The sequence below is a fragment of the Neofelis nebulosa genome, chromosome 7 (genome assembly GCF_028018385.1).
Source record: "Neofelis nebulosa isolate mNeoNeb1 chromosome 7, mNeoNeb1.pri, whole genome shotgun sequence".
NCBI lineage: Eukaryota > Metazoa > Chordata > Mammalia > Carnivora > Felidae > Neofelis > Neofelis nebulosa.
In genome coordinates, this window is record NC_080788.1 from 28,108,660 (window position 1) to 28,128,914 (window position 20,255).

At 39.6% G+C, this 20,255-nt stretch overlaps 1 protein-coding gene across 1 annotated transcript in view; it reads right to left on the minus strand.

Moving 5' to 3' along the window:
* Positions 1–20,255, minus strand: part of OCA2 (OCA2 melanosomal transmembrane protein) — a 483,960-nt gene that overhangs the window by 345,601 nt on the left and 118,104 nt on the right. The window contains exon 9 of the mRNA XM_058736912.1: positions 19,019–19,172. Coding sequence (XP_058592895.1) covers positions 19,019–19,172 — 154 coding nt within the window. The remainder of the gene's footprint in view (positions 1–19,018; positions 19,173–20,255) is intronic.

Sequence of the window (20,255 nt, forward strand, 5' to 3'; positions counted from 1 at the left end):
AAAAATGAAGCAGAAAAAAAGAGGGAGATTAAGACAAAAGAGCACGATTTAAGAATTAGAGAAATCAGTGACTCATTAAAAAGGAACAACATCAGAATCATAGGGGTCCCAGAAGAGGAAGAGACAGAAATAAGGGTAGAAGGGTTATGTGAGCAAATCATAGCAGAAAATTTCCTAATCTGGGGAAAGACACAGACATCAAAATCCAGGAAGCACAGAGGAACCCCATTAGATTCAACAAAAACTGACCATCAACAAGGCATATCATACTCAAATTCACAAAATACTCAGGCAAGGAGAGAATCATAAAAGCAGCAAGGGGGAAAAAAGTCCCTAACCTACAAGGGAACACAAATCAGGTTTGCAACAGACCTATCCACAGAAACTTGGCAGGCCAGAAAGGAGTGGCAGGATATATTCAATGTGCTGAATCAGAAAAATATGCAGCCAAAATTCTTTATCCAGCAAGGCTGTCATTCAAAATAGAAGGAGAGATAAAAAGTTTCCCAGAAAAAAACCCCAAAAATTAAAGGATTTTGGGACCACTAAACCAACCCTGCAAGAAATTTTAAGGGGATTCTCTGAGGGGAGAAAAGATGAAAAAATACATACATACATACATACATACATACACACACACACACACACATACATAAATAAATACCAAAAGCAACAAAACTTAGAAAGGACCAGAGAACACCATCAGAAACTCCAACTGTACAAGCAACATAATGGCAATAAATTCGTATCTTTCAGTACTCGCTCTAAACATCAATAGACTCAATGCTCCAATCAAAAGACATAGGGTAACAGAATGGATAAGAAAACAAGATCCATCTATATGCTGTTTACAAGAGACCCACTTTAGACCTAGAGACACCTTCAGATTGAAAATACGGGGATGGAGAACCATCTATCATGCTAATGGCCAAAAAGAGAAAGCCGGAGTAGCCATACTTATATCAGAAAATCTATACTTTAAAATAAAGACTGTATCAAGAGATGCAGAAGGGCATTATATCATAATCAAGGGGTCTATCCACCAAGAAGACCTAACAATTGGAAACATTTATGTGCCAAATGTGGGAATACCCAAATATATAAATAAATTATCACAAACATAAAGAAACTCGACAGCAACACCATAATAGTACGAGATTTCAACAACACACCACTCACAGCAATGGACAGATCATCTAGTCAAAAAATCAACAAGGAAACAACGGCTTTGAGTGACACACTGGACCAGATGACTTTATCGATATATTCAGAACATTTCATCCTAAAGCACCAGAATATACATTCTTCTCCAGTGCACATGGAATGTTCTCCAGAAAGACCACACACTAGGACACAAATCAGCCCTCAGCAAGTACAAAAAGATCGAGATCATACCGTGCATATGTTCAGACCACAATGCTATGAAACTTGAAACCAACCACAAGAAAAAATTTGGAATGGTAACAAATACTTGGAGACGAAACAACATCCTACTAAAGAATGAATGGGCTAACCAAGAAGTTAAAGAGGAAATTAAAAAGTTCATGGAAGCCAATTAAAATGATAACACCACAACCCAAAACCTCTGGGATACAGCAAAGGCAGTCACAAGAGGAAAGTATATAGCAATCCAGGCCTTCCTAAAGAAGGAATAAAGATCTCAGATACACAACATAACCTTATGCCTTAAAAAGCTGGAAAAAGAACAGCAAATAAAAACACAAAACCAGCAGAAGACAGGAAATAATAAAGATTAGAGCAGAAATTAATGCTATCAAAAACAAAAAAACAAACAACAAAAAACCTAGTAGAACAAATCAATGAAACCAGAAGCTGGTTCTATGAAAGAATTAACAAAATTGATAAACCACTAGCCAGTTTGATCAAAAAGAAAAAGGAAAGGACCTAAATAAATAAAATCAAGAATGAAAGAGGAGAGATCACAACCAACACAGCAGAAATAAAAACAATAATAGGAAAATATTATGAGCAATTATATGCCAATAAAATGGACAATCTGGAAGAAATGGACAAATTCCTAGAAATATATACACTACCAAAACTGAAACAGGAAGAAATAGAATATTTGAACAGACCCATAACCAGTAAGGAAATCGAATTAGTAATCAAAAATCTCCCAAAAAACAAGAGTTCATTGCCAGATGCTTTCCAGGGGAATTCTACCAAACATTTAAGCAAGAGTTAGCACCTATTCTCCGGAAGCTGTTCCAAAAAATAGAAATGGAAGGAAAACTTCCAAAGTCTTTATATGAAGCCAGCATTACCTTGACTCCAAAACCAGACAGAGACCCCACTAAAAAGGAGAACTATAGACAAATTTCCCTGATGAACATGCATGCAAAAACCCTCCACAAGATATTAGCCAACTGGATCCAACAATACATTTAAAAAAATTATGTACCATGACCAAGTGGGATTTATATCTGGGATGCAGGGCTGGATCAATATCCACAAAATAATTAATATGATTCATCACATCAATAAAAGAAAGGACAAGAACTATATGATCCTCTCAACAGACACAGAGAAAACATTTGACAAAATGTACCATCCTTTCATGATAAAAGCCCTCAAGAAAGTAGGGATAGAAGGATCATACCTCAAGATAATAAGAACCATATATGAACGACCCAACACTAATATCCTCAGTGGGGAAAAACTGAGACCTTCCCCCTAAGGTCAGGAACAAGACAGGGAGGTCCATCTTGCCACTGTTATTCAACATAGTATTGGAAGTCTTAGCCTCTGCAATCAGACAACACAAAGAAATAAAAGGCATCCAAATCGTCCAGGAGGAGGTCAAATTTTCACTCTTTGCAGATGGCATGATACTCTATATGGAAAACCCAAAAGATTCCACCAAAAAACTGCTAGAATTGATTCATGAATTCAGCAAAGTTGCAATATATAAAATCAATGCACAAATTTGGTTGCATTCCTATACACCAACAATGAAGTGACAGAAAGATAAATCAAGGAATCGATCTCATTTACAGTTGTACAAAAAACCATAAAATACCTAGGAATAAATCTAACCAAAGAGGTGAAAATATATACATTGAAAACTATAGAAAGCTTATGAAAGAAATTGCATAAGACACAAAAAATGGAAAAATATTCCATGCTCCTGGATAGGAAGAAGAAATACTGTTAAAATGTCGATACTACCCAAAGCAATCTACATACTCAAAGCAACCCCTATCAAAATAACACCAGCATTATTATTAACCCCTATCAAAATAACATCTAGCATTCTTCAAAGAGCTAGAACAAATAATCCTAAAATTTGTATGGAACCAGAAAAGACTCTGAATAGCCAAAGCAATCTTGAAAAAGAAAACCAAAGCAGGAGGCATCACAATCCCAGAATTCAAGCTATACTACAAAGCTGTAATCATCAAGACAGTATGGTACTGGCACAAGAACAGACACTCAGATCAATGGAACAGAATAGAGAACCCAGAAAAGGACCCACAAACATATGGCCAACTAATTTTTGACAAAGCAGAAAAGAACATGCAATGGAATAAAGACAGTCTCTTCTGCAAGTGGTGCTGAGAAAACTGGACAGCGACATGCAGAAGAATGAACCTGGACCACTTCCTTACACCATACACAAAAATAAACTCAAAATGGATGGAAGACCAAAATGTAATACAGGAAGCCATCAAAATCCTTGAGGAGAAAGCAGGCAGAAACCTCTTTGATCTTGGCCACAGCAACTTCTTACTCAACTCATCTCCACAGGTAAGGGAAACAAAAGCAAAAGTGAACTATTGGGACCTCATCAAAATAAAAAGCTTCTGCACAGCAAAGGAAACAATCAGCAAAAGGAAAAACAACCTACAGAATGAGAGAAGATATTTGCAAATGACATATCAGATAAAGGGTTAGTATCCAAAATCTATAAAGAACTTATCAAATTCCACACCCAAAAAACAAAGAACACTGTGAAGAAATGGACAAAAAACATGAATAGACACTTCTCCAAAGAAGACATCCAGATGGCCAACCGACACATGAAAAAATGCTCAACATCACTCCTCATCAGGGAAATACAAATCAAAACCACAGTGAGATACCACCTGACACCTGTCAGAATGGCTAACATTAACAACTCGGGCAACAACAGATGTTGGCAAGGATGCAGAGAAAGAGGATCTCTTTTGCATTGCTGGTGGGAATGCAAGCTGGTGCAGCCACTCTGGAAAACAGTATGGAGGTTCCTCAAAAAATTAAAAATAGAGCTACGCTAAAACCCAGCAATTGCACTATTAGGCATTTGTCCAAGGGATACAGGTATGCTGTTTTGAAGGGACACATGCATCCCCATGTTTATAGCAGCACTATCAACAATAGCCAAAGTATGGAAAGATATGGAAAGAGCCCAAATGTCCATCAATGGATGAATGGATATATATATATATCCATATATATATATGGATATATATATATATATATATATATATATATATATATATATATACTCAGCAATCAAAAAGAATGAAATCTTGCCATTTGCAACTACATGGATGGAACTGGAGGCTATTATGCTAAGTAAAATTAGTCAGTCAGAGAAAGACAAAAATCATATGACTTCACTCATATGAGGACTTTAAGAAACAAAACAGATTAACATAAGGGAAGGGAAACAAAAATAATATAAAAACAGGGAGTGGGACAAAACAGAAGAGACTCATAAATATGGACAACAAACTGAGGGCTACTAGAGGGGCTGTGGGAGGGGGGAGGTGCTAAATGGGTAAGGGGCACTAAGGAATCTACTCCTGAAATCATTGTTGCACTATATGCTAATTTGGATGCAAATTTTAAAAAATGAAAAATAAAATTTAATAAAAAAAGAAAAATTACAATATAAAAAAAACTTAAAAAATTAAAACAATAAGTTGTAAGATAATAAGATTTTAAAAAAAGAAGTGCTAATAGCAAAAGTGATAGAAAAAAAAGTTACACCAACATACACATTAGAAAAGAAAGATTTGTTCCAGATATGCAAGGCTGGTCCAAAATTCTGGAATAAATCAGTGTAATCTTCCATATCAAACAGCTAATGAAGGAAATCAACTGATACAAAAGGACACTGCAAAAATTCCATACCCAATTATGGTAAAAACTCTCAGTATCCCAAGAAAAGAAAAGAATTTACTCAATCTTTTGAACAGCATCTACAATATCTAAACATAACATCATACTTAATGGTGAAAGACAGAATGCTTTCCCTTTAAGATCAGAAACAGATAAGGATATCCACTGTCACCACTCTTGTTTTCACCACTGCAATAAAGCATGAAAATTAAAGGCATATAGACCTGAAAAAATAAATAAATAATAGTGTTCTTATTGCAAATGGTATGATTATATATATAGAAAATCCCAGAGAATCTACAAAAAACTTCCAAGAAATAATAAGTAAAAATATTATTAGTGTTATTATTAATAATAAAGTAACAGGTTACAAGATCAACATACAAAAATCAAATGCACTTGTATATACTGACAATGAAAAAATGGAAACTAAAATAAAAACACAATACCATAACAATTGCCCCAAAAATAGAGGAAACACTTAGGTATAAATTTAGCAAAATATGTATACCATCTTTGTGATGAAAAATTATGAAATAAATCAAATACCTAAATAAATGAAAAGGCATATAATATTCATGGACTGGAAGGTCTTTCTAAAATATATATGGAAAGACAAGGACCATAGAATGGACAGTAAAATTCTGAAAAATAAAAGTGGAATGAATCACTCATCTCAGTGTCAGGATTTATGATATATCTGAAGTACGTAAGATATCATGGTACTGGCGGAAGAATACACACACATAGATCAATGAAACACAATAGAGAACTAAGAAATATATCCACACAATATGTCCAATTAATTTTTAACAAATGATCAAAAGCAATTTGAATGGGTTAGGCTTTTCAATAAATGGTGCTAGAGGTCCATAAGTTTAAATAATGCTCCATAGATTAAAAAATTAGTCTCTCCCTAAACTTCACACTTTAAACAAAGGCTAACACAAAATGGATAATAGACTCAAATGTAAAAGTAAGATGACATAAAGTTCAGGAAAAAACATAGGAAAAGATCTTTGGGATCTAGGCGTATGTTCTTTATCTTGACGCCAACACCACAATCTATGAAAGAAAGCATTTATAAACTGAACTAAGAGAAAACAATTGCAAACTACACAACCAACAAAGTCCTTATGTCTAGAATAAAGTACATATAAAACAACATAAAACATCATTAATTTTTTAAAAATATTTTTAAGTATTCATAGCATCTTTATGTAGTCCAACGATGAAGAAAATCATTTTAGCCTTTCAGAGGATAAATGCTTAAACACACTATTCCATCCATATCACAGAATGTTATTCAGGGGGCGCCTGGGTGGCTCAGTCGGTTAAGCGTCCGACTTCGGCTCAGGTCATGATCTCACGGTCCGTGAGTTCGAGCCCCGTGTCGGGCTCTGTGCTGACAGCTCAGAGCCTGGAGCCTGTTTCGGATTCTGTGTCTCCCTCTCTCTGACCCTCCCCCGTTCATGCTCTGTCTCTCTCTGTCTCAAAAATAAATAAACGTTAAAAAAAATTAAAAAAAAAAAAAGAATGTTATTCAGTAATAAAAAAGAAATAAAATAGTGATTATGCAACACTTTGGATGAACCTCAAGGAAATCATGCTGACTGAAAAAAAAGCCAATCTCAAAAGGACACACTCTACATTATTACACTACAAAGCATTGGTGAAATAACTTCACTATAGAGAGGGAGACCAAATTAGTAGTTACCAGGCCTAACAGATGATGAAGAAGGAGATGGGTGTGGCTATACAGAGCTATCACAGGGAGCTTGTGGTGATGGTACAGTTTAAGTATCCTTATTGCAGGTATACTTACACAAAGCTATATATATAATTGTATACAGTCACACATGCAAACACACACATACACACACACACGCACACACACGTGTATGTATAACCACTGAAATCTGTTTCTAGAAATTTGTCCATTTCTTCCAGATAGCACAATTTGTTGGCATATAATTGCTCAAAATATTCTCTTATTATTGTGTGTATTTCTGCACACAGAGGTTGGTATCTCTCCTCTTTCATTTGTGATTTTGTGCCTTTTCTTCCTTCTTTTTGATCAATCTGACTATTGGCTTATCAATTTTGTTCATTCTTTCAACAAGCCAGCTTCTGGGGCACCTGGGTGGCTCAGCCAGTTACGCCTCTAAATTCAGCTCATGTTGGGGCGCCTGGGTGGCTCAGTCGGTTGGGCGTCCGACTTCGGCTCAGTCACGATCTCACGGTCCATGAGTTCGAGCCCTGCGTCCGGCTCTGTGCTGACTGCTCAGAGCCTGGAGCCTGTTTCAGATTCTGTGTCTCCCTCTCTCTCTGACCCTCCCCCGTTCATGCTCTGTCTCTCTCTGTCTCAAAAATAAATAAACATAAAAAAAATTAAAAAAAAATAAAATCGGCTCGTGTCATGATCTCAAGGTTTGTGGGTTTGAGCCCCGCATCAGGCTTTGTGCTGACAGCTCAGAGCCTGGAGCCTGCTTCAGATTCTGTGTCTCCCTCTCTCTCTCTCTTCCCCTCCCTAGCTCATGCTTTGTCTCCATCTCTCTCTCAAAAATAAACCTTTTTTTTTTTTTTTAATTTATTTATTTTTTATTTTTTAATATATGAGATTTACTGTCAAATTGGTTTCCATACAACACCCAGTGCTCATCCCAAAAGGTGCCCTCCTCAATACCCATCACCCACCCTGCCCTCCCTCCCACCCCCCATCAACCCTCAGTTTGTTCTCAGTTTTTAACAGTCTCTTATGCTTTGGCTCTCTCCCACTCTAACCTCTTTTTTTTTTTCCCTTCCCCTCCCCCATGGGTTTCTGTTACGTTTCTCAGGATCCACATAAGAGTGAAACCATATGGTATCTGTCTTTCTCTGTATGGCTTATTTCACTTAGCATCACACTCTCCAGTTCCATCCACGCTGCTACAAAACGCCATATTTCATTTTTTCTCATTGCCACGTAGTATTCCATTGTGTATATAAACCACAATTTCTTTATCCATTCATCAGTTGATGGACATTTAGGCTCTTTCCATAATTTGGCTATTGTTGAGAGTGCTGCTATAAACATTGGGGTACAAGTGCCCCTATGCATCAGTACTCCTGTATCCCTTGGATAAATTCCTAGCAGTGCTATTGCTGGGTCATAGGGTAGGTCTATTTTTAATTTTCTGAGGAACCTCCACACTGCTTTCCAGAGCGGCTGCACCAGTTTGCATTCCCACCAACAGTGCAAGAGGGTTCCCGTCTCTCCACATCCTCTCCAGCATCTATAGTCTCCTGATTTGTTCATTTTGGCCACTCTGACTGGCGTGAGGTGATATCTGAGTGTGGTTTTGATTTGTATTTCCCTGATAAGGAGCGACGTTGAACATCTTTTCATGTGCCTGTCGGCCATCCGGATGTCTTCTTTAGAGAAGTGTCTATTAATGTTTTCTGCCCATTTCTTCACTGGGTTATTTGTTTTTCGGGTGTGGAGTTTGGTGAGCTCTTTATAGATTTTGGATACTAGCCCTTTGTCCGATACGTCATTTGCAAATATCTTTTCCCATTCCGTTGGTTGCCTTTTAGTTTTGTTGGTTGTTTCCTTTGCTGTGCAGAAGCTTTTTATCTTCATAAGGTCCCAGTAATTCACTTTTGCTTTTAATTCCCTTGCCTTTGGGGATGTGTCGAGTAAGAGATTGCTACGGCTGAGGTCAGAGAGGTCTTTTCCTGTTTTCTCCTCTAAGGTTTCCTGTCTCACATTCAGGTCCTTTATCCACTTTGAGTTTATTTTTGTGAATGGTGTGAGAAAGTGATCTAGTTTCAACCTTCTGCATGTTGCTGTCCAGTTCTCCCAGCACCATTTGCTAAAGAGACTGTCTTTTTTCCATTGGATGTTCTTTCCTGCTTTGTCAAAGATTAGTTGGCCATACGTTTGTGGGTCTAGTTCTGGGGTTTCTATTCTATTCCATTGGTCTATGTGTCTGTTTTTGTACCAATACCATGCTGTCTTGATGATGACAGCTTTGGAGTAGAGGCTAAAGTCTGGGATTGTGATGCCTCCTGCTTTGGTCTTCTTCTTCAAAATTACTTTGGCTATTCGGGGCCTTTTGTGGTTCCATATGAATTTTAGGATGGCTTGTTCTAGTTTCGAGAAGAATGCTGGTGCAATTTTGATTGGGATTGCATTGAATGCGTAGATAGCTTTGGGTAGTATTGACATTTTGACAATATTTATTCTTCCAATCCATGAGCAGGGAATGTCTTTCCATTTCTTTATATCTTCTTCAATTTCCTTCATAAGCTTTCTATACTTTTCAGCATACAGATCTTTTACATCTTTGGTTAGATTTATTCCTAGGTATTTTATGCTTCTTGGTGCAATTGTGAATGGGATCAGTTTCTTTATTTGTCTTTCTGTTGCTTCATTGTTAGTGTATAAGAATGCAACTGATTTCCGTACAGTGATTTTGTATCCTGCAACTTTGCTGAATTCATGTATCAGTTCTAGCAGACTTTTGGTGGAGTCTATCGGATTTTCCATGTATAAAATCATGTCATCTGCAAAAACCGAAAGCTTGACTTCATCTTTGCCAATTTGGATGCCTTTGATTTTCTTTTGTTGTCTGATTGCTGATGCTAGAACTTCCAGCACTATGTTAAACAACAGCGGTGAGAGTGGGCATCCCTGTCGTGTTCCTGATCTCAGGGAAAAAGCTCTCAGTTTTTCCCCATTGAGGATGATGTTAGCTGTGGGCTTTTCATAAATGGCTTTTATGATCTTTAAGTATGTTCCTTCTATCCCGACTTTCTCAAGGGTTTTTATTAAGAAAAGGTGCTGGATTTTGTCAAAGGCCTTTTCTGCATCAATTGACAGGATCATATGGTTCTTCTCTTTTTTTTGTTAATGTGATGTATCACTTTGATTGATTTGCGAATGTTGAACCAGCCCTGCATCACAGGAATGAATCCCACTTGATCATGGTGAATAATTCTTTTTATATGCCATTGAATTCGATCTGCTAGTATCTTATTGAGAATTTTTGCATCCATATTCATCAGGGATATTGGCCTGTAGTTCTCTTTTTTTACTGGGTCTCTGTCTGGTTTAGGAATAAAAGTAATACTGGCTTCATAGAATGAGTCTGGAAGTTTTCCTTCCCTTTCTATTTCTTGGAATAGCTTGAGAAGGATAGGTATTATCTCTGCTTTAAACGTCTGGTAGAACTCCCCTGGGAAGCCATCTGGTCCTGGACTCATTTGTTGGGAGATTTTTGATAATCGATTCAATTTCTTCGCTGGTTATGGGTCTGTTCAAGCTTTCTATTTCCTCCTGGTTGAGTTTTGGAAGAGTGTGGGTGTTTAGGAATTTGTCCATTTCTTCCAGGTTGTCCAATTTGTTGGCATATAATTTTTCATAGTATTCCCTGATAATTGTTTGTATCTCTGAGGGATTGGTTGTAATAATTCCATTTTCATTCATGATTTTATCTATTTGGGTCATCTCCCTTTTCTTTTTGAGAAGCCTGGCTAGAGGTTTGTCAATTTTGTTTATTTTTTCAAAAAACCAACTCTTGGTTTCGTTGATCTGCTCTACAGTTTTTTTAGATTCTATATGTTTATTTCTGCTCTGATCTTTATAATTTCTCTTCTTCTGCTGGGTTTAGGCTGCCTTTGCTGTTCTGCTTCTATTTCCTTTAGGTGTGCTGTTCAATTTTGTATTTGGGATTTTTCTTGTTTCTTGAGATAGGCCTGGATTGCAATGTATTTTCCTCTCAGGACTGACTTCGCTGCGTCCCAAAGCATTTGGATTGTTGTATTTTCATTTTCGTTTGTTTCCATATATTTTTTAATTTCTTCTCTAATTGCCTGGTTGACCCACTCATTCGTTAGTAGGGTGTTCCTTAACCTCCATGCTTTTGGAGGTTTTCCAGACTTTTTCCTGTGGTTGATTTCAAGCTTCATAGCATTGTGGTCTGAAAGTATGCATGGTATTATTTCAATTCTTGTAAACTTATGAAGGGCTGTTTTGTGACCCAGTATATGATCTATCTTGGAGAATGTTCCATGTGCACTCAAGAAGAAAGTATACTCTGTTGCTTTGGGATGCAGAGTTCTAAATATATCTGTCAAGTCCATCTGATCCAATGTATCATTCAGGGCCCTTGTTTCTTTATTGACCGTGTGTCTAGATGATCTATCCATTTCTGTAAGTGGGGTGTTAAAGTCCCCTGCAATTACCACATTCTTATCAATAAGGTTGCTTATGTTTATGAGCAATTGTTTTATATATTTGGGGGCTCAGGTATTCGGCACATAGACATTTATAATTGTTAGCTCTTCCTGATGGATAGACCCTGTAATTATTATATAATGCCCTTCTTCATCTCCTGTTACAGCCTTTAATTGAAAGTCTAGTTTGTCTGATATAAGTACGGCTACTCCAGCTTTCTTTTGGCTTCCAGTGGCATGATAAATAGTTCTCCATCCCCTCCCTCTCAATCTAAAGGTGTCCTCAGGTCTAAAAGGAGTCTCTTGTAGACAGCAAATAGATGGGTCTTGTTTTTTTATCCATTCTGATACCCTATGTCTTTTGGTTGGCGCATTTAATCCATTTACATTCAGTGTTATTATAGAAAGATACGGGTTTAGAGTCATTGTGATGTCTGTATGTTTTATGCTTGTAGTGATGTCTCTGGTACTTTGTCTCACAGGGTCCCCCTTAGGATCTCTTGTAGGGCTCGTTTAGTGGTGACAAATTCCTTCAGTTTTTTTTTTGTTTGGGAAGACCTTTATCTCTCCTTCTATTCTAAATGACAGACTTGCTGGATAAAGGATTCTTGGCTGCGTATTTTTTCTGTTTAGCACACTGAAGATATCGTGCCAATCCTTTCTGGCCTGCCAAGTTTCAAAAGAGAGATCAGTCACGAGTCTTATAGGTCTCCCTTTATATGTGAGGGCACGTTTATCCCTTGCTGCTTTCAGAATTTTCTCTTTATCCTTGTATTTTGCCAGTTTCACTATGATATGTCGTGCAGAAGATCGATTCAAGTTACATCAGAAGGGAGTTCTCTGTGCCTCTTGGATTTCAATGCCTTTTTCCTTCCCCAGTTCAGGGAAGTTCTCAGCTATAATTTCTTCAAGTACCCCTTCAGCACCTTTCCCTCTCTCTTCCTTCTCTGGGATACCAATTATGCATAGATTATTTCTCTTTAGTGTATCACTTAGTTCTCTAATTTTCCCCTCATACTCCTGGATTTTTTTATCTCTCTTTCTCTCAGCTTCCTCTCTTTCCATAACTTTATCTTCTAGTTCACCTATTCTCTCCTCTGCCTCTTCAGTCTGAGCCGTCGTCATTTCCATTTTGTTTTGCATTTCGTTTAAAGTGCTTTTCAGCTCCTCCTGACTGTTCCTTAGTCCCTTGATCTCTGTAGCAAGAGATTCTCTGCTGTCCTCTATACTGTTTTCAAGCCCAGCGATTAATTTTATGACTATTATTCTAAATTCAGTTTCTGTTATATTATTTAAATCCTTTTTGATCAGTTCATTAGCTGTTGTTATTTCCTGGAGATTCTTCTGAGGGGAATTCTTCCATTTGGTCATTTTGGATAGTCCCTGGAGTGGTGAGGACCTGCAGGACACTTCCCCTGTGCTGTGGTGTATAACTGGAGTTGGTGGGCAGGGCCGCAGTCCGACCTGATGTCTGCCCCCAGCCCACCATTGGGGCCACAGTCAGACTGGTGTGTGCCTTCTCTTCCCCTCTCCTAGGGGCGGGATTCACTGTGGGGTGGCGTGGCCCATCTGGGCTACTTGCACACTGCCAGGTTTTTGGTGCTGGGGATCTGGCATATTAGCTGGGGTGGGTAGGCAAGGTGCATGGGGGCAGGAGGGGCAGGCTTAGCTCGCTTCTCATTAGGTGATCCCCTTCAGGAGGGGCCCTGTGGCAGCAGGAGGGAGTCAGATCCGCTGCCAGAGGTTTGGCTCCGCAGAAGCACAGAGTTGGGTGTTTGCACGGAGCGAGCAAGTTCCCTGGCAGGAACTGGTTCCCTTTGGGATTTTGGCTGGGGGATGGGCGGGGGAGATGGCGCTGGCGAGCGCCTTTGTTCCCCACCAAACTGAGCTCTGTCATCTGGGGGCTCAGCAGCTCTCCCTCCCTTTGTCCTCCAGCTTTCCCGCTTTCTGAGCAGAGCTGTTAACTTATGACCTCCCAGACACTAAGTCGCGCTTGCTGTCGGAACACAGTCCGTCTGGCCCCTCTGCTTTTGCCAGCCAGACTCGGGGGCTCTGCTTGGCCGGCAGGCTGCCTCTCCGCCCCCGCTCCCTCCCGCCAGTCCGTGGAGCGCGCACCACCTCACCGCCCTTCCTACCCTCTTCCATGGGCCTCTCGTTTGCGCTTGGCTCCGGAGACTCCATTCTGCTAATCCTCTGGTGGTTTTCTGGGTTATTTAGGCAGGTGTAGGTGGAATCTAAGTGATCAGCAGGATGCGCGGTGAGCCCAGCGTCCTCCTACGCCGCCATCTTCCCTCTCTCCCCAGCTAGGATTCTTAAAATTGTGGTTTTAAATTCTAATTCAGACATTTTACTCACATCTGCGTTGATTAAATCCATTATTTATTTCTGTTCTTTCTTTTGGGGTGAATTTCTCTGTCTTGTCATTTTGGAGAAAGAAAAACAGTAAAATAAAAAATTAAAATTAAAAAATCAAAGACAAAAAAAAGATTCAAGTAAAGAAAGATAGATCTTAGGTGTGTTTCAACCTGCTTGTTGAAAAAAGCTTGACAGAATAGAGAAAAAAGAGAAAGGAAGGGGAAAAGTTTAATTTTTTAATTTTAAATAATAAAATAGAGTAAAATAAAATAAAGAAAATAAAATAGAATATTTTTAATTTACAAAACAAAAAACAATACAAAAAGAATTTGCTCTTTCTGTATCCAAGAAATAAAAAGAAAAGAAAGAAAAAAATGAAAACAATTTAAGCAAAAACAGAAGTAAAGAAAACAAACAAATAAATGAACCAGCAAGCAGAAGGAAACCTGGCTGAAGTTACAACCAGTTTCCCCTCGAACTGAAACTTTGAAGCATACTAGTCTGTAGACTAAGCAGGTGGGAAGGATTTGTTTTGATCTTCGGGGGGATGTGCCTGGAGGGTGCAGGTGTGTGGGGTTTGGTGTAATAGCTCCATTATCCACTTGGTGGCACTGATTAGCTTACTGGGGTGGATCCCGTGCCAGAGGTGAAAATGGCTTCACCCAGCTCCCTAGTCTTTGGCACAGGAACTTTGCACTTCCCTGACCTATGATCAAGCACCCCTCCCTTGTCTCAGGTCTCCATCCACTCCCTGCCTCTACCTTGTCCATGTCTAAGCTGTCCACCTGCCAGGTAGTGCCTACCTCCAGAGTTTTGTCTCAGATGAGGCTGTTTCAAAACTCCACACTTCAGAGACCCACACTAATTCTCTGGGGGTGGGTCTCACAGAGCAATGGCTGGTTGCCAGCTTGTTCCAGAAAACATTCCAGTGATCGTGCAGCAGGAGAGGTTCAGAGTTTATGGAAAAACAACACACAGCTGGTGCCAGGATTTTACCACACTCTGGCATCTTTGTCTCAATATCACCAAACGTGGCTGCTCTCCAGGGTCCATGAGGACTTTTGCCCACAGGGAGGCTGTATGTCCTCTACCAAATTGCACTCCAAGCAGGAGAACAGCTTCTCACCATGTGGCACACAGACCCCTCAGACCACACTGCCTGGTCCTAGGGATTCACCCTACTTCCTCACCAGAGCACTCCCAGGCACTGAGCTCCAGAACTTCAGACTCTGCACTCCATTGTTTATAGAATCCTGGTGGTATTGAAACCCTCTCTGTTATCCCAAATTTTGGGGTTTGGGGGAACAGATTTCTTGTCCAGTCCCCTGCAAGTGTTTTAATTCTTTCTCTCTCTCTTCCTTTCCAGGTACTTTCAGGGGTGAGTGCTTTTCTTGCACAATCCCAATGTGCTGCAATCATCCCTTTTCTCTTTCTCTTTCTGTCCTTTCTTTGTGAAAACAGCTCCCTACCCTCCATGGTTCTGCAGCTTTTCTCTCCCCCAATTCACCTCTCCATACCACATACCTGCCAAATTCTGTGGCTCAAATTATGCAGATTTTTTCATTAATCCTCAGGTAGTTTCTTAGGTGTTCAAAATGCTTTGATGCTGATCTAGCTGCATTTCAGGGGCAAGACAAGCTCAGAGTCTCCATACTGCTCTGCCACTTCTATAACCACTGAATCTGAATAAGCTCTATGGATTGTACCAATGCCAATTTCTTGGTCTTGATATTATTAAACCATAGTCATATAACACATTAATATTGAGGGAGGCTGGGGAAGTATAGATTGGACTTCCCTGTACATTTCTTTGCAATGCCCTGTGAATCTTTAATTATTTCAAAACAACAACAAAAAACGTTTTTGATAGATAATGTAGCTGGTATATTATAATATGGAGCAGGAGAGGAGTGAGGCCTTATACTGAGGGGCAGCAGTTCACCTGACTGACTTATAAAGGGTGCCCTTAATGAGCCTTTCATTGAACTAATATATCTAGTTTCTTCTAACCTCCTCACTTTTTGTTTCTGCCAGGGTAAAAACCATGTTGAATTGGCCTCTTTACAGGACTTTTATTACTTCAACATGGCTGTTGGGAGGGAGGGAAAAGCATTTTCTGAATGGCTATTAATAACAGCCATTAATTAATGAAAGATTAATAAATGTTTATAATTATGTAATTTTGAAAGGTTGTACAATTATACACAAAAAGTCAAATTCTAGAATAAAAAGAAGTCTTCTCAAAAATAAATTGGCATTAAACTGTATTTTTTAATTACTAATGACTGTAACTGATTAAAGTACATTGAATTTGGGGCGCCTGGGTGGCGCAGTCGGTTAAGCGTCCGACTTCAGCCAGGTCACGATCTCGCGGTCCGTGAGTTCGAGCCCCGCGTCAGGCTCTGGGCTGATGGCTCGGAGCCTGGAGCCTGTTTCAGATTCTGTGTCTCCCTCTCTCTCTGCCCCTGCCCCGTTCATGCTTTGTCTCTCTCTGTCCCAAAAATAAATAAAAAACGTTGAAAAAAAAATTTAAAGTACATTGAATTTATTAAACCCATAAGTTCAAAATGATACTCAGAAAATGGGAGACGGACAAAAAATAAATTCAGTGGACACCACTGGAAGTTGCTAAGGCAACAAATCATTATTATGAAAATTGATAATTAAGGAAAAATAATTTATCTTGTGTTTCTGGCATTAAGTGTGTTTCACGTTAATGAAATTGGGTGGGAGAAAGTTCTTCAGTACAGAATGTGTCATTTATAAATGCAGATAGAATGACAGAATTAGAAAATTCATTTCAAATGCTAATGGTCCCTGGTGAATATTAAAACTATTAGGAGCAAAGGTCACAGGGAACTTGATAAACACTGGGCCAGGCTGCCACCACCTAAACTCACTAAGCAATCTCAGCATCCCTGCAAGGGGGACATCTAGACATTACACTTCTACTTGGTGCAAGTCAAACTCCTAGAACACCTGTGAAGCAAAAGGGCCCCAAAATAAAACCTGAAGGCTTCAGATATAAATTGTAGTCCATAGGAAATAAAAGGAATAGAATAAGAATCCTATGAGGGGTCCATTAGCCCAATCCAGGATGTAAGATGTTCTACAGAACCACAGAAAAATATTTTTTAACTAGATGGTGGTACAGTAAAGAGCTAACCTGGAAGGCCTAAGGTTGCCATCATTAGAAGAGCCTTTAGAAGAGCCTGCTCTAGGGTTGGCCCTTGGCTGGCATCTGGTTACTTGGCTTTTGGAATATTCCTTATGATAGAAAGTGATAATGTTGTTATATAGGCTTAGAACATTGCATTCTGCTGTACTAGCATGTCTAAATTATTTTTATAAAATGTGATTTATGGTTAACACCTGCTTTCTTTCTGGGAGGCTAGGACTTTGGTGGGCTCAGGGAGCCTACATGACAAGGCTTCATCAATACTCTGGAGCTCTGAGTCTCAAGCAGGCTGCCTTGGGCATAAATGCCACTGCTGAAGGAAGGAGCATGTTCTATGTGGCCCCTTCTGGGAAAGGAGACCTTTCAGAACCCTGCTTCTGGACTCATCCAGACTTCCTGATGAGGCTTCTTCCACTGCTGGTCATGATAATAAACCGCAGCCCAGACAGGGCAGAGCTTCCTGTGAGTCCGTGAGCCCTTCTAGAAAAATCACAGTGTTTAGGTGACCAAGGGAACCCTGAAACATGATGATATTGGTTAAAAAAAAAAAAAGAAGATGGGGCGCCTGGGTGGCGCAGTCGGTTAAGTGTCCGACTTCAGCCAGGTCACGATCTCGCGGTCCGTGAGTTCGAGCCCCGCGTCAGGCTCTGGGCTGATGGCTCGGAGCCTGGAGCCTGTTTCCGATTCTGTGTCTCCCTCTCTCTCTGCCCCTGCCCCGTTCATGCTTTGTCTCTCTCTGTCCCAAAAATAAATAAAAAAAAAAAAACGTTGAAAAAAAAAAAAAAAAGAAGAGAAAAAGAATGGAGAGAATAGAGCTACTCTGGAATAAAGAAGACATAAGAGATAAAATAACTAATGAGTGGACCTTGTTGGACAATTTGGGCTCAACTTACTGGAGCCAACATTCCTCACCAGGCATACTAGACAACCACAGGAAAACTTCTGGAACTTTCCTGGCCATTTCTCCTGAAGGCCATTTTCTTGACAACTCCAAGGTATTTCTCATACCTATCCTACACTAAAGAAGAAATGCTTCTCATTCTCTACTGACCTTCCAGGCTCAACCTACTGGAGCCAAGATTCTCATCAATGTGTTGCAGTAAGTCTGGTTTCACAATTAAATTAACAATGTACCAGCCCACCCAGGCAGTGTCTGCACTTTGCTTCATGCTATTAAAGGTAGGGCCACGCTTAGCTCCCCAAAAACACATAATTTATAAGACATAAGATCATTTGTAAAAAGGCTCATACACTGAATTGATAAGCATAACAGATAATAATCCTTCCCCCCCCCCATATAGCCCAAGGTCTCTCAAGTCTCTATAACATTCATATTCCTATGAAACAAATAGGGGACAGTCTAATGTACATCTCAGAGAGTTTCCACATTTGCCCCTTCAGGGTCACATTTCAAGTGAGCAGAAGAATGAGAGTGAGAAAATCATGCACATATTCAGTTTTCTCAGGTAAACCTGATGCAGCTCATCTTGCATGTGTCAGTTGCCAACATTCAGCAAATATTCCAGTACAGATCAATTTTCTACATAGAATGGTGGAATCTTCCTTTTTAGGAAAGATGCCATGGCAATTTGATTAGGAAGCAGAACTGAGTGAGGGGCACCTGGGTGACTCAGTTGGTTAAGTGTCTCTTGATTCCAACTCAGGTCATGATCTCATGGTTTGTGAGTTCAAGCCCCAAGTTGGGCTCCACACTGACAGTGTGGAGCCTATTTGGGATTCTCTCTCTCCCTCTCTCTCTCTCTGCCCCTTGTGTGCTCTCTCTCTCTCTCTCTCTCTCTCAAAATAAATAAATAAACTTAAAAAAAGAAACAGCAGAACTGAGGGGCACCTGGTAGATCAGTGAGTTAAGCATCCGACCCTTGATTTCAGCTCGGGTCATGATCTAATGGTTTGTGAGATCGAGCCCCATGTCAGGCTCTCTCTATGCTAACAGCACAGAGTCTGCTTGGGATTCTCTCTCTCCCTCTCACTCTGCCCCATCCCTGCTCATGCTCTCTCTCAAAATAAATAAAGAAACTTAAAAAAAAAAAGGAGAACTTAGCCTATCCAAAACATCCACACGTTGAAAGACACTTACTTGTGAGCCCAAATAAATCTGAGAGCTGACGTGAAAGTTACCTCAAATATAATCAGCATGTAGACCCCAGCAAGGATGACCACAGCAATGATCACTTGTGCTTCTATGCTTGCACGGAGATACTGATGAGCCATCAGAAGAGGAACAGCCTGGGTCTGCTGGACAGAGGCTCGAATGCTGATAGAAACAGTATCTCTGTAGAATGAAGCAAAGATATTACCATTAGTAAAGGAAACCAGACCCTATGTCAACAATTAGTGCTTGTTTCCTTGGTGTCCTTCCCAACACAAGTTATCTATGGCCATAATGAGAGCCCAAATTAATCTCAGAGTGATTTAGCCCAATTCCTGACCTGGCAGACAAGGAGCTCTGAGGGCATATATGAGTAGTGTGAGATGCAGACACAGCCTCCCTGTGGTCAGATCCATCTAATGTAGATCCCTCAGCCCCCACCTGGCAGTATCTGCTTCATGGCAGGTGCCACTCCAACAATTAACAAGGAGCAGGAACTTTCACATTGGTTCTAGCCATTTAAAATTAAAATTCTCTTTCTCTTCATCACACACTGACTGCTTTGCCTGCTAACAAATAGCAAAGCCAACCATTCTCACATGACAGTGATTTGGAAAAGGGCCACATGTAACCTGAGAATATATAGACGGGTTGTCACAGATGATGGGGGAAAGTACCTGGAATAATAAGCATCCAAATAATTAACAGTATGTGGCATGGTGAAACTAAAGCATTTTTCTAAAAGTTCGGTCAGCAACTGTTGTGAGCCAAACTGTGTCTTCCCAAAATATAGATGTTGACACCCTAACCCTCAATACTTCATAATATGACTATATTTGGAGACGGAGTCTTTATAGGAGTAATTAAGTTAAAATAAGGTCACTAGTGTGGTCCCTAATCCAGTATGACTGGTGTCCTTATAAGAAGGGATAGGGACAGACACAAACACAGAAAAGACCATGTGAAAACACAGGAAGTAGAAGGAATCTTCAAACCAAGGATAGGGGCCTCTGAAAAGACAAACTCTGCTGAACCCTTGAGGAAATAAATTTCTACTTTTTAATTTATGCAGTCTGTGGTATTTGTTATGACAGGAATAGCAAACTCCTACAGACATAATATGGAGTGGCATTAAAGAAAAAGAGAAAGAATCTGAAAATTTCCTGGAATTCTCCATTGTAGAGCTTCATAATATTAATGACTATAAAATCAACTATAAAATACCATTTGCTTCAAAATGGACCCTGAAGTCAATCCTCATTTCCT